Here is a 14072-nt window from a genome sequence, read left to right on the forward strand (position 1 = left end):
ATTTGGAATTTTGGAAGAGAAGGAGGAAGGTATTTGAGAAGTCACTGCACACCAATAACAAGTATTTTGGAAGGTATCTGTATTTGGAATTTTGGAAGAGAAGGAGGAAGGTATTTGAGAAGTCACTGCACACCAATAACAAGTATTTTGGAAGGTATTTGTATTTGGAATTTTGGAAGAGAAGGAGGAAGGTATTTGAGAAGTCACTGCACACCAATAACAAGTATTTTGGAAGGTATTTGTATTTGGAATTTTGGAAGAGAAGGAGGAAGGTATTTGAGAAGTCATTGCACACCAATAACAAGTATTTTGGAAGGTATTTGTATTTGGAATTTTGGAAGAGAAGGAGGAAGGTATTTGAGAAGTCACCGCACACCAATAACAAGTATTTTGGAAGGTATCTGTATTTGGAATTTTGGAAGAGAAGGAGGAAGGTGTTTGAGAAGTCACTGCACACCAATAACTGCACACCAATAACAAGAGCAGAAGCCCATGGTAAAAATACCACGATAGAAAATACCACTTTCATTTGGATTCATAGATGCTCTCTTACTCCGAGGAAGGGCTAATGCTAAAATTGGCTGTATTGCTCTGCTTCCTATGGTGATTAGCATGAGTTCGTCAATTTTCAGTTGAAGAAGACCTATTGTACTCTAATTGAGTAGATGTGACATATAAGGAGCAAAACTGCTTAATAAAGGACTTACTTAACTGTGAAACTTATATTTGTTTCACTTCATTGGTCACTCCAATAAAATGGAGTAGTCTCATGAATTGTCTGATGTTTACGGTATTTTGAAGGTGAAAAGGTGGTTTATCTGACACGTCATGCCACCGTGCACCCTCCATGACTGAATGATGTCACACTGAGTCAATATTCTGTCATTCATATTTCCAATGTTATCGTTTCTTGTAATTATTTGCTGTTTTCTTTAAAACATATTTTATTCTCTCAAAACGAGCTTACAAGAAACCATTACGTTCCATCCTCATTTTGCTGCTCTTTGTTGCAATCTTTGCATCATGTGCAGAGTGGAGATTTTGCACATTTTGCTATGCTGACAGCAATATTAAAGTGACATGAAAGGAAATTTTCAAAATGCTTATGGATTTGGATTTTCGAAAATGACACGAATTTCACTTAAAAAAAAAAAAAAAAAAAAAAAAACACCTTTAGAGGCCATTTTTCCCCGCAAAGCGGGGGTTGGCCTTTTTCGGGAACCGTGGTTGTTGTTGTTTTTCGGTCCCCTTTTTGAAGCAATGTTTTACGGCCGGATGCCCTTCCTGACGCCAACCCTTTTTGCCGCCTTTAACGACAAACAGGGAATTACCAGTGAACTGGTACTCAAATTAGCCGACCTCGGAAGGATGACAGGCTGAGTCAACCCCCCTGGTGTTCATTCAGCGATTAGACCGGGATTACGAACCCAGGATCCTAGGTTATCCTAAGCCGGCACCCTAGCCGCTAGCCCAACACCAGGGTTAGAATTCACCATAGGAATCATCAACTTGATTAAACATAATTATACAGGATCAATGCTTGAGCATTGAATAACATGGTCTTTTGACGATGAGAGCACCAACTCACCAGCAGGACGTGGCCTCTATACGGGTGTCCTATAATCCTTCAGCAATACGTTAAGCCGGCAGTCCTATCTGCTTGCATTTTCCGGAGGACATTGAAAGATTGCATGGTGAATTTCAAACAGAGTGGGCCACCGTATGCTGACACCATGGCCAAATTCCAAATTGTGCTCTAATGCGCAGGGACACTGCATCAACGGTAAAGCTGCACCTTGGTAATAATAAAACCAGCATGCTGAATGAAGCTGCATTCACTAGAATAGAATATTAAATTAAATGCAAAACTTTTTCCTGTAGATTTTGTGCAGGTGTGCGTACATGCAGATATTTTACATACAATAGGAATGATGGAGAAACCGTCACCATTAGCAAAATATTGTATCCCAGTGCTGGCAGAATAGCTTAGAGGTAGTCATGAGAAAAAGTTTGTGATCCCTTTAGAATTTTCTGTATTTCTCCATAAATTTGACCTAAAATCTAATCAGATCTTCATCTAAGTCATAATAATAGATAAATAGAACCTGATTACACAATAGCACCCAAAAATATACTTTTTCATTTGTTTATTGAGCAAAATGCTCAAACATTCAATTTCTTTGTCAGAAAAACTATGTGAACCTTTACATTCAGTAACTGGTGGTACCCCCTAGAGCAGCAATAACATCAACCAAACGTTTCCTGTAACTCTTGATCAGACCTACATATCAGCTTGGAGAAATTTTGGCCCATTCCTCCTTGCAGAACTGCTTCACCTCACAGCTATTTGAGGGCTTTATTGCATGAACTGCTCCTTTCAGGTTTTGCCACAACATTTCAATCGGGTTAAGGTCTGGACTTTGACTTGGCCATTCCAAAATGCAAAATCTCTTCCTCTTCATCCATTCTGTTGTAGATTTACTTGTACGTTTAGGATCAATTTGCTGGTACAATCCAAAAGGCAGGGCTTCCTCAATGATGGCAAGCCATCCAGGTCCTAAGGCAGCAAAGCAGCCCCAAACCATGATACTCCCACCACCGTGCTTCACAGTTGGGCTGAGGTTCTGATGTTGGAATGTAGTGTTTGGTTTTCGCCAAACATAACGTTTCTCATTTGAGCCAAAAGGTTCCACTTTGGACTCATCTGTCCACATAACATTCTTCCAATAGCCTTATGGATCATCCAGGTGGTCTTGGGCAAGCTTAGGATGGACAGCAATGCTCTTCTTGGAGAGCAGTGGTTTCCTCCTTACTACCCTCCCATGCACACCATTCCTGTTCAGTGTTTTCCTGATGGTGGACTCATGAACACTGACATTAGCCAATGCAAGGGAGGCCTGCAGACCCTTAGACATTACCCTGGGGTTCTTTGTGACCTCCTGGATTATTGTGCGCCTTACTCTTGGAGTGATTTTCATTGCACCACCGTTCCTGGAAAGAGTAACATTGGTGTTGAATTTTCTCCATTTTTGTACACTATCTGTTGACAGTGGCTTCTTGGAGTGCAACATCTTTAGAAATGGTTTGTAACGCTTCCTAGACCGATGAGCATCAACAACTCTTTTCCTTTGGTCTTCAGAAATCTCTTTTGATTGGGCCATGACACGCTTCCAAAAACCCGTGGTGCAGACCCATCTCAGATGGTGACGAACAAAGTTTATGGTTGTCATTTATAGGGCAGGGTCACCCAAACTCACTACTGATTGTCATCCCATTGATTGAAACACCTGACTGTAATTACCCCCTTAATTTAGCTGATTCACCTAAAGGTTTACATACCTTTTCTGACAAAGATATTGAATGTTGGATCTTTTTGCCCAAGAAATAAATGAAAAAGTAGATTAATTTTTTTGTGTGCTATTTGTTTTATCAGGTTCTCTTTATCTATTGTTAAGACTTCGATGAGGATCTGATTATATTTTAGGTCAAATTATGCAGAAATACAGAAAATTCTAAAGGGTTCGCAAACTTTTTCTCACCACTGTATGCACACTTGCCTCTGAGCTGTCTGGCCTGTGTCGGAATCTCAGCCCTGCTACAAACTGTCATTCCGGTGTTTCATGCAGGGAGAGGCATCAATGTGTGCACCGTCCCTCAAATGGACGTTAAAACTGGGCGTCCCATCTGCTAGCATTAGTTGGTGGATGTTTAACATCCCACGGTGTTTTCCGAAGAGGAGGTGAGTTATCGCCAGCACCATGAACAAATTACAACTTCCTCCCCGAATGTGCTCGGACACTGCATCAGCTGAGGCTGTTCCTCAGTAAATTAATGGACTTTGAGGCACTAGTCAGCGGCACGGCTGCGCCTGAAACTGGTGGCCTGAATTCAGAATTGAATCGCAACAACAATATTGCATTCCGATAAATTGCTGCGAGTGCCTCAAAGGCAACTGCTATATGAGCTCCACTGCTGATTTGTACTTTAAAATTTGGCCAGAGTGCCCGGAACAATCACCTGCTCTTTGTGAAAGATACTGAGGGATCTTTAAGGTCATCAGCAACAATGCTAGTAGACGGGTCCCCCGGGTTGATGTCCGTCTGAGGGATGGTGCACCTTTGATGTAACCAACGCGCTACCTGCAAAATCTCATGGTGACTCTATAGTGGGGTTGGGAACTAAACCCAGGCTACTCAGCCCAAAGGCAAATCCTGTACCTCTTACCTACCCTAAATCAATTATTTGGCCTTAGTTTTTTGACCAACCCTTAAATAAACATAACATGAGCATTGTGGACTCAGGTTTCTTTCACTTCAAATGAAATATAAAATACATTTTGAAAGCTGGGAATTACCAGATCTGGTCATTGTCAAGTTTTCCCTTTACATCCTTAAAGGAAAGAAAATGCATCATTAAGCAGGAAATACAAATTCATTGATTTCCCGAGCCATCGATCAGGATCTACCATGACCTTCCCAAGTTTGGCGAGAGGTAAACCCCCATATGACATGGCATATTAATTTCAGTCAATGGTGGCCTTCCAGTCAAACTTTACCATCTAAAGGTGGTTTTATATTGACATCCACATTGTATTGATATATAAATATACGTAGAAAGTATGTTAATTGCTGTAATTTGGTATGTGTGTTCAGTTTTCGACATGTGTTTTCAGTTTTGGTCCATGTATGTGTTTCAGTTTCTGAGATCATCCGGAGAGACCTAAGCGACATTCCATCTTCCAGTAGTTCTGCCTAGAAGAGAAGAATTCGAACGTAATTTGAACTATTTTCAATGAATAACTTTAAATTATATGACAATGATATATATTTTTTATCTCTTAGGACATTTTGTTTTCAAAAGTACCTATTTTCTATGAATGCTTCCCAAACTGCAAACTACTCTTAAGTTACAGATCTCTCAACTGCTTATTGCAAGAACTGCAAGTGGAGTTTAGATGGAAAAATCTTGGTGTGTAAATGTAATACTCTGCCTTCAATCCCAATGTGCTAAAGAAAAGCAACAAAGCCAGCAAAATTCACTTATTTTGCTTCACTGCTGCCAGCAATCGAATCCTGAACCTCGGTAGAATGGAAAACTTGTCTCTGTGAAGGCCAATGTCGTTCTGCGATGGTTGAACAAGAGAGGTGGAAAAAAAGAATGGAATCAACCAAACGTTGATCCAAGTATCCGAACCACCATGGGGAGTAAAACAAAGACGACATTTCACACATTGTAATAACTTCTTCTGCCCCGACAACGTTCCGTTGATTCGGTCTATGAATCCGCAAGCAAGGTTCACTTCATTTCATATTATTCCGGTTATCATTTAAACAGTGAGAGGCAATTTTGAGCGATAGATTTCCTGATCTTCAATGGTTTTCAATTTGTCAAATAAAAACAGCTTTTGAATGTAAATTATCTTTGGTTCAGTTATATTTTCATATAATGTATATTTTAAATAAAAGTGTGGTTTATGATGCTGGTTTTTGTATCTTTTTGATAATTAAAATGTCGTCGTGGGCAATTTTAATGCGTTTAAACAAATTATTCAGGACAATCAATTTCAATGAATTTAGTTTTGTAAACTTCCTTACAAGTGCACTGGAGGGTATTCAAGTCATTTTGCTTCGGTTGTAACCGAGGGAGGACAAAGAGAGACCGAAGTTGACGAGTTTAGATTTGGAGCGATAGAATGCGACTTTATGATTCTTGAACTTAGGGTGGGATCTTTGCTGCGAGTTTTTGTTATTTTGTTATTGCTGCTTTTAAAATTGCTGTTGATTTTGATACGAGTGATGAGCTCTTTTGCTTAATAAAAACAGGAAGATGTCTATTTTTTTTTCAAGATTATGAGCATCTGGTTTTTACAATGTAAAATGGTTGTCCTTTGCCATTATTCCATTTTTATAGGTTGTTGCTTCCTTATGGTTACTGAAACCACTATATCTCCTGTACAATATGAGGAGTGTTCAAAAAGTGCTGCGAAGGAAATACCGTACTCAACAATTGTCCAAGAAATGGCAACGGTTTCAAGAAATCTTCAAGAAATGTCCAAGAAATCTTTTTTGATGGGGTGAATGAGGGAAGGGCAGGGAATGGAGTACATTTGGACTTTCAAAAGACATTTGATAAGGTACCACATAGGAAGTTGTTAGCCAAGTTGAGAGTTTGGCTGCTCGAGAAGGCAAACTGGATTGGAAACTGGCTTAGTAATAGGAAGCAAAGAGTGGCTGTGAGTGGTAGGATGTTGGGCCTAAAGGTTGTAAGTTGTACGTACCGCAGCCCCATTATTATTGGTAATTTACATTAATTATTTGGATAATGGGGTAAAGAGTAGGATTTCCAAATTTGTAGATGACGCTAAGCTCGGAAGGAAGGTAGATAGCAGAGAGGGAGTAATCATATTTGCCAGACTCCATTATATGGTTTGAGCATCCGCTCTGATTCTGAGAAGTCAGTGGTATGACTATGACCCTATCAGAGTCATACTAAAGACTAAAAATGGTCCGTACTACTTCCTTACTTGCCGCTCAACTTTTGGAGGACAGAGCATGGATAAAACCAATTGTTTTGCATCCCATGGGAATGGGGGAGGGAGGTTCTCCTTCACTGCCCTGCTGACTGTGTAATTAAAAGCTGCAATACACAAACATGGAGCAAAAACCGATCCTCTTAACTATAGGCAATTACCATGCTTCCAATCGTAAGCAGGGTCATGGAATCTATCGTTGCAATTGACATCAAATCCTTCCCTTTTTTTCAACAGCCTGATCTCAGCTCATCAGTTCGGATTCAGACCCAGTCATTCTACCTTGGATATGCTGGTTGTACTCTCGCAAAAATGGATTTTTGGAAGCCCTCAATTTCAGATGTAAGATTTGATGCAGTCTGACATCCCATCTTAATCTTCAAACTCTCTGGCTTATGACATCCATCCAGCTCCCTCATGGATCACTGACTTCTTCCACTCCCATAGTCAGCATGTAGCTCAATGGAATCCTGTCATCTCCTCTCCCTGTCAAGGCTGGAGTGCTCCAAGGCAGTGTCTTGGCTTCAGTACTGTTCCTCATCTTCATCAATGGTTTTTCTGAATCCCTGGAAAATCCCGCCCATCTCTTTGCTGATGATTCCACCCTCTGCCGTATAATTTCTCCTCCTTCAGACAGGCAGGCAGACGTCTCTTTTCTCTTTGCAGAATTTTATAGAATCAGGAACAGGTCCAATACTTGAAATATATCTTTCAATCCCGACAATATCACACGCTTACTCTGTCTCTCTGAAAGGACCGTCTGGCAAACTCTCCCATCTACTACCTAAACAAACAACTCCAACCACGACTTTGGATAAGTTAAGATACCTGGTAGGAAATGCTTGGGTTTGGATAGGTTAAAATACCTGGTAGGAAATGTTCGGGTTGAGATAGGATTGGATATTTTAAAATGAAAAATAAAAACCATCATTGTCAATTCTCAGTATCGGTCAGTAATTTCTAGGGGCACACCAATGATGACTTCTGATGGTTTTTGTCAAATAGAAACGAGAACGTTTTTTTTTTGCCCGAAATGCTTAGTCTACCACATATTGAGTGAGAATAAGCATCGGACGTTAACATTTACCGCCCGGTCAGTATCAATCAGTATGGGTCAGTAATTCGGATTCATAAACGTTGGCATTTCTTGGCTATTGTGAGTATTTCCTTCGTATATAACTTTTTGAATTGCCCTTAAGTTTATATAACGCAATTGTTATAAATGCTATTTTGTGTTTCACTCTTGTGGATGACTTTACATGATGAATGTTTCTTTTTATGCTCTTTAATTCATCATTGTTGTTCAAATTGTAGACAGCTGATGTCTTCAATGACTTTGAATCAACTTTTTAATAATTAGTATGACGATGGGACCAATTATAGCTCCATATACTTTTCTCCCCGATGTAATAATTTCATTTAATGTAACAATTATTTGCTTTTAAAACATTTTCATTGTTTCGTATATATTTTGAGCATAATGTATACCAAATATTGACCTGTCTTTATTGTATTTTATCGTTTATTTTTTCACCACTGCATTAAAAGATACAAACTTTTGTCTTTATGAAGGTGTTTAACATTTATATCAGAAGATATCATGTTCATTTTCTAACAATCCTGTGTATGGTTGAGGGAAGAAGAGGAAGAGGCTGACTCGGGGTAAAGACTGCAACCAAATTATATATTACCAGAGGTTTGGGGAGCAGTTCAGGATCAGGATGTTTGAAAAATCTGATCATGAATGTCACCAGAAATTAGCCCGACTTGAGGGAAACATATACAGTCGGGTGCAAAAGTATGAGCCCACTTGAATAAATTTCTCAAATCACAATTTCAAAGACAAATTTGTCATAATATTGAAAATATGTATCCATGTTGTTTAATTTATTATAGTTATTAATGACTGACACTTTGTCTTCACAGAATAAATGATGGGTGAATACATTTGAGAGAAAGATAAATTTATGTGAGCAGTCTGACTATGTTCTGGATTCCATTACAACAATGTTGGGAAAAGATGGACTCAAACATAATCTATAAACGAATTAAATCAATCCCAGATGGAGTTGAGGCAGTTCTCAAAGCAAAAGGGAGTCACACTGATTAATTGATTATTTGTACAGACAGATTTGATTTTCCTATTACAATAAGTGTTGTATCCATAAGAGTTCACGCAAATCCTTTGAAAGTGCTTTTGGTTTCATATTACAACGAGATGGTATTCATAGAATACTTACCCCCACACAGTCAACTTGGTGCGAGCCAACTCTTCTGTTTCTTAAGAGGTTCTTTTATTTGATCCAATATGGCGGCCAAACCACGTGACTGAAGACATTATAAATTTACATTCTCTAATATAATTGTTGCGTAGATCACGCTCAATAAATTTAAAACTGATCGAACTAAGTGTTCTACTTGTTGAATTATGACGTCATAATCAATGCTCCAATGATGTCGTCATTAACAACATTTATTCCTCATGCGGAGTTCTTTACAATGAGCCACATTTCATTTTTTTCCCATGGAGCCATTTCGGAGATATATAGAGGTGCAATGGTTTTCAGTTTTTCCAAGATGGCGCCAGTACCACGTGACACATTAAATCATGCTTATCATGAAAAAAATTCCACAGAGGCACTCCGATGGTGAAAATTTCGTGTCTATCGGACTAACAGTTGCAGAGAAAAAAATTCATACTGATCGGACTAAGCGTTGTACTTGTCGAATTATGACGTCATAATGAAGGCACTGATGACATCATCATTAACATATCTTATTTCCCATGGGGACTACTTGACAATGAACCATGTTTCAATTTGTTCCATTGAGCAGTTTCGGATATATAGAGGTGTAACGTTTTTCCAATATGGCATATGTACCACCTGATGTATGATGTCATCATTATAATAAAAAAAATTATACAGGTGGAGGTGATCCTATGGTGCAAATTTCATGTCAATCAGACCAACAGTTGCCGAGAAAAGGAATTTTTAAATGCAGAAACGCACGTACGACATACGTAGGTACGGACGGACTTACCCGATCGCTTAACCATGATTTCGCTTCGCGAGCACAGGTTGATGATTTATTTTGTTATCACATCTTGATTAATAAATTTCCTATTGGACTAATAAAAATACATTTCCTACATCAGCAGCTGCACCAATAACAATTGGGACTGGCTTTTGATGGCAGGGTAATAAATGCAGCTCATGCCGAATAATCACTTTATTCATCCATAGTAAAAATGGGTGAGTCCATTGGAAGAAAAAGACCAGAAACCAATTCACCAAAATCCACCAAACCCCCAGGTGACAAAGCATCTCAGCACAGCAGCCACAGGTCACACAGTGTTGCCAGCACTGACTGGTCTTGTCATTTCGTTAAGTATGCATGAACATCCAGTTGGAAATCAGAAGTGGTTGAACGGCGTCGTTGTTGTTGTTGTTGTATAGCCCCGGACAGTTCTGTCGAACAAGCCCGCAGCACAGTGACAGCCGATCGATCTTGCAGGAACGACCCAGAGATCCCGCACATCCAGGATGGTGTATCCTCACTTTCACAAAGCCAGGGCGACGACAGAGTTCGAAAGAGAGAAGAGGGAAAGGGCCGGTCCACTCTGACCGTGACTGCGCTGCCCTGACTAATCCAAGCAGCAGGAAAGAATGGGGAAGATTTGGCCCCCGATTTGCATTGGGGAGGTACAACCACCGCGAAGAGGCGTCCCCGATAGTTACTAGTTGCAGTCCGAGTTGTTTTAGCTGCTGATGAAGTCTGGTCAAAAGTGAACTGTGGAGTGATTGAACATTGAGAGAATTGTGAAATTTGTTCAAGACTAATAATAACAGCTGTCATTTATTTGAGTATTTATTTATGCAATTGTTAATACAATAAAAATAAATCCTTTAGTATATCTCACCTTGTTTGACCACAATATATTTATATCTGTCTGGTATAGTGTGGCCCTCTGGTGTTTCATATAATCCTCAAATTCCCTTTCACCACATAATGTCTCTCGAAAAATTATTTATATGTATTGTTACGTGGTCCCCTCGGTGAATACCTGGTCTCGGTGACCCCCGGACCGTGAGAGGAACTTCGCCAGAAAGCTGTATTAAATATGCGCTTTCGCCACGCAATCCATATGAATTTCACCCCAGGAGACAACTGACGTTCAAGGATATATTTCAATGGGAATGACCATACAATTGCAATGACACAACCACGGAGATTTTCCCCGAGCAATCAACCATATACAACCATCAACAATTCCCAATTCACAAGCACTTTCCTATGAGTAAGATGGCCATCTTATATACGTGTGTCCCGGTGAGTACTCACGACACCCTTTTGGTCTCGGTCCCGCACAATGTCTCTGGGCCCCTCCTGACCAAGATGATGGTCGCCGTCACCGCACTCGGGCGGTAGAACGAACCCCGGGTGGACGTTTTTCCACCGGGCAGGTATCGTACCAGGCACCGAGGCTGCAGCCCCTCGTGGCCACGCGAAGCGGATACGGTAGAGCAAGCCAAACCCCACGCCGCTTGCAAGGCGCGTTAGGCCCCAACGTGCGACCCGCACGCGTCTGTTTGGACGGTGCCGCGAACGAGGCCAGACGCGGGTTCGATGCACGGCCCCACGTCAACTTGACGTCTCCACCGGGCAGGTACACATCCCGGTAATTCCTCTCGCCAGACAGGCTTCGGATCGGAACGCCGCGTTTCCCCGCAGCGCAAGGTCGATCCCACCTTTTGTCGGAGCCGGGGCGAGGAAGAAGAATACTCGTCCTTTTTTCCTCGTGTCTTTTCCTCTTCCGTTTCCGGCCACTTCCGTTTCCGGCCACTCCCTCAGAAGGGCTCCTGACCCTCCAACCACAACAACTACACAACAACTTAATATACTACACACGGATAAGCAAAGACCTGAATGGTAATTCACATACATTCACATAAACATGTAACACTCCCCCCCTTCAAGAAAGAAAGTTTGAACCCAGCGAAAACTTTCTTTGCCGGCCAATTTGGGGAAACAAACCAGATAACTCAACCCCCCCCCACATTATCAGTTGCCCCCGGGCACAGTTATCACTTAAAAATAAAGCAACCAAAATTTCACCACAACCCCTCCAGATTACTCACTCTGGACTAAGCACCAGCAACGACATTGTCCCTGCCAAATCAAACTCCATCTCCTGACCCTCTGACTTTGACCGCCAGTTTCTTGTGAATGAAGGTTAAGGGGTTGATCAAAGATCCAAAGTTAAGCCACTCGATAGCACTTTTCTGGGAGGCCAAGCCGAGTATTCACTACATGGATGCCTTTAGGAACGCGGAGTTCACGGTTAGTCCGTGCAGGAAAGTTCTCTACATGGGCGCCTTGAGGAACGTGGAGTTCACGGTTAGTCCGTGCATGAAAGTTCCCTACATGGACGCCTTTAGGAACGGCGTTCACGGTTAATTCGTGTAGGAATCTTGGCTCGGCGGCTCCGCCGCCTTCAGTGCTTCAACTTCTCAGAACTTCCCTAATAATTAGGGTGGGACCACTGGTCCCTGTAGTCCCATGAATAGCGGTCTCCTTCTCGGCCACTACTTTGCCAATCCTTCCTTCGGGAGCGGCCGTAACTCAGGGAGCCGCCATAATAATATTGATTGTGGCCACCACCAAAACTACCGCCCAGTTGTCCTCTCCTGTAGACCTCTCGACGCCTACGAAATGCCTTCCCTACTGTTATGGTCCGACCCTCCAAATCCTGGCCATTCCAATTCTTCTCTGCCTCTCTGGCGTCTTTTGTGCTGGCAAACGTGACAAAGCCGAACCCTCTTGACTGTTGCGTTTCCCAGTCTCTTACCAACCGCACTTCCACCAGCGGCCCATATCTGTTGAAGACAGAGGTCAGAACTTCTTCCTCTGTTTTGAAGTTCAGTCCCCCTACAAATAACTTGGCACTTTTGTCGCCATCCCGAGCTGGTGTGGTGTTATTTTCCCTGCTGGGCTCTTTACCAACCCTTAGGTTACCATAAACTTGACCCCCGGCCAAATCATTCCCGATAACCACAGATACACCCTCTACAGGAAGCGTGGCTTGTAAACCGACGGTGACCGGTCCTGACACCAAATCGGACTCCAAATGGATGACATGAAGGGGAGCACTAACACCGCCCCCGATCCCCTGTAAACGAACACTATCCCCCGTTGCCGTCTCCTCGGACCATGGCAAAATGCCTTCAAGCATTAAAGATTGATGGGCCCCTGTGTCCCTCAATATCCTAACCGGTCTCCGGTTAGTCGAGGCTCCATCCAGTGACACAAACCCCTCTGAAATAAATGGTTGGTAACCCTTTTGATGGCGATTTCGTACGCTAGCCATCGCATTCGGAGTTGTAATAGTCGGACTCCGCTCTGGGTTGTCCCTTTTCATGAGGTAACAACTGGACATCAAGTGTCCAGGTTTCTTGCAAAACGCGCAAGTAGGCCCGGAGGAAAAACTCGGGGTCTGCCTCGGGCCCCCCGAACTATAAGTTTGTCTTGGGCCCGCATCCCTCTGATTTCGAACCGGTGGGGTATCATAGTTGTCCCCATAATCATCTCGAGGCCGCCGCCATGTATGGTCGTTCTCCGCACCGGGTGTTCCATAACTCCCCTGCTGAAGTCTAGGCGAGGAGTTAGGTTTGTGGACCCCTATTCGGTGGGTTAAGGCATAATCATCTGCCATGGTGGCTGCGTCCCACAACTTCGGTACTTTCTTTTCCTGCAGGTACACTTTGATGTCCTCGTGGACACACTGCTGGAATTCCTCCACCAGGATCAAGTCCCGCAATGTTTCGAAGTCTTTCCCGACTCCTTTTGACTCACACCACCGATCAAACATGTTTTCTTTCACTCTGGCAAACTCCACATGGGTCTCACTCTCCCTCTTCCTGGCATTCCTGAATTTTTGCCTGTAAGCTTCCGGAACCAACTCATAGGCTTTGAGGATGTGCTTCTTCAGTACCTCATAATCTGCACATTGGTCCATTGGTAGCGCCGAATAAATTTCCTGAGCTTTCCCCACCAGCACACTTTGCACGAGTATGGTCCATGCCTCCTCCGGCCAGTTTAATTGTCGAGCCACTTTCTCAAAGTGTTGAAAAAATTTCGCGACTTCTTTTTCACTGAACGGTGGAACCAGCCTCACATGTCTGCCCACATCCCAGGTTTTCTGGTTAGGTGTCGACCCCGTCAGCAAGGGTGGTGCCTCTCCCCGTTCTCTCATTAACTCCAGCTCCTTGAATTTGATTTCTTGCTGAAGCTCCATGTCACGTTCCTTTAATTCCCTTTCCGCTTTTCTCTCCTCTGCTTCGAGGTCCCTTGCAGCTCTCCTTTCCTCTGCTTTTTTGTCTTCTAACCTTTTCTGGAGTTCTCGTTCCACTCTCCTTTCCTCTGCTTGTTTCTCTTCTCTCCTCGCTTCTGCTTTCCTTTCTTCTTCTTTTAACCTTTCCTGGAGTTCTCGTTCCACTCTCCTTTCCTCCGCTTGTTTCTCTTCCCTCCTCTCTTCTGCTTT

The 14072-nt window shown here is 42.4% G+C and overlaps 1 protein-coding gene across 3 annotated transcripts in view; it reads left to right on the plus strand.

Moving 5' to 3' along the window:
* LOC137435288 (nuclear factor of activated T-cells, cytoplasmic 1) overlaps window positions 1–8088 on the plus strand; it is a 96592-nt gene extending 88504 nt beyond the window's left edge. For all 3 annotated transcript variants that reach the window (XM_068128931.2, XM_068128933.2, XM_068128932.2), the window contains one exon: window positions 4697–8088. In XM_068128931.2, the coding sequence (XP_067985032.1) occupies window positions 4697–4755 (59 nt within the window). In that variant the 3' untranslated portion in view covers window positions 4756–8088. The remainder of the gene's footprint in view (window positions 1–4696) is intronic.
* Window positions 8089–14072: the final 5984 nt, after the last annotated feature.

Source organism: Myxine glutinosa, chromosome 9 (assembly GCF_964187855.1).
Source record: "Myxine glutinosa chromosome 9, kmMyxGlut1.1, whole genome shotgun sequence".
In the NCBI taxonomy this organism is placed as follows: Eukaryota; Metazoa; Chordata; class Myxini; order Myxiniformes; family Myxinidae; genus Myxine; species Myxine glutinosa.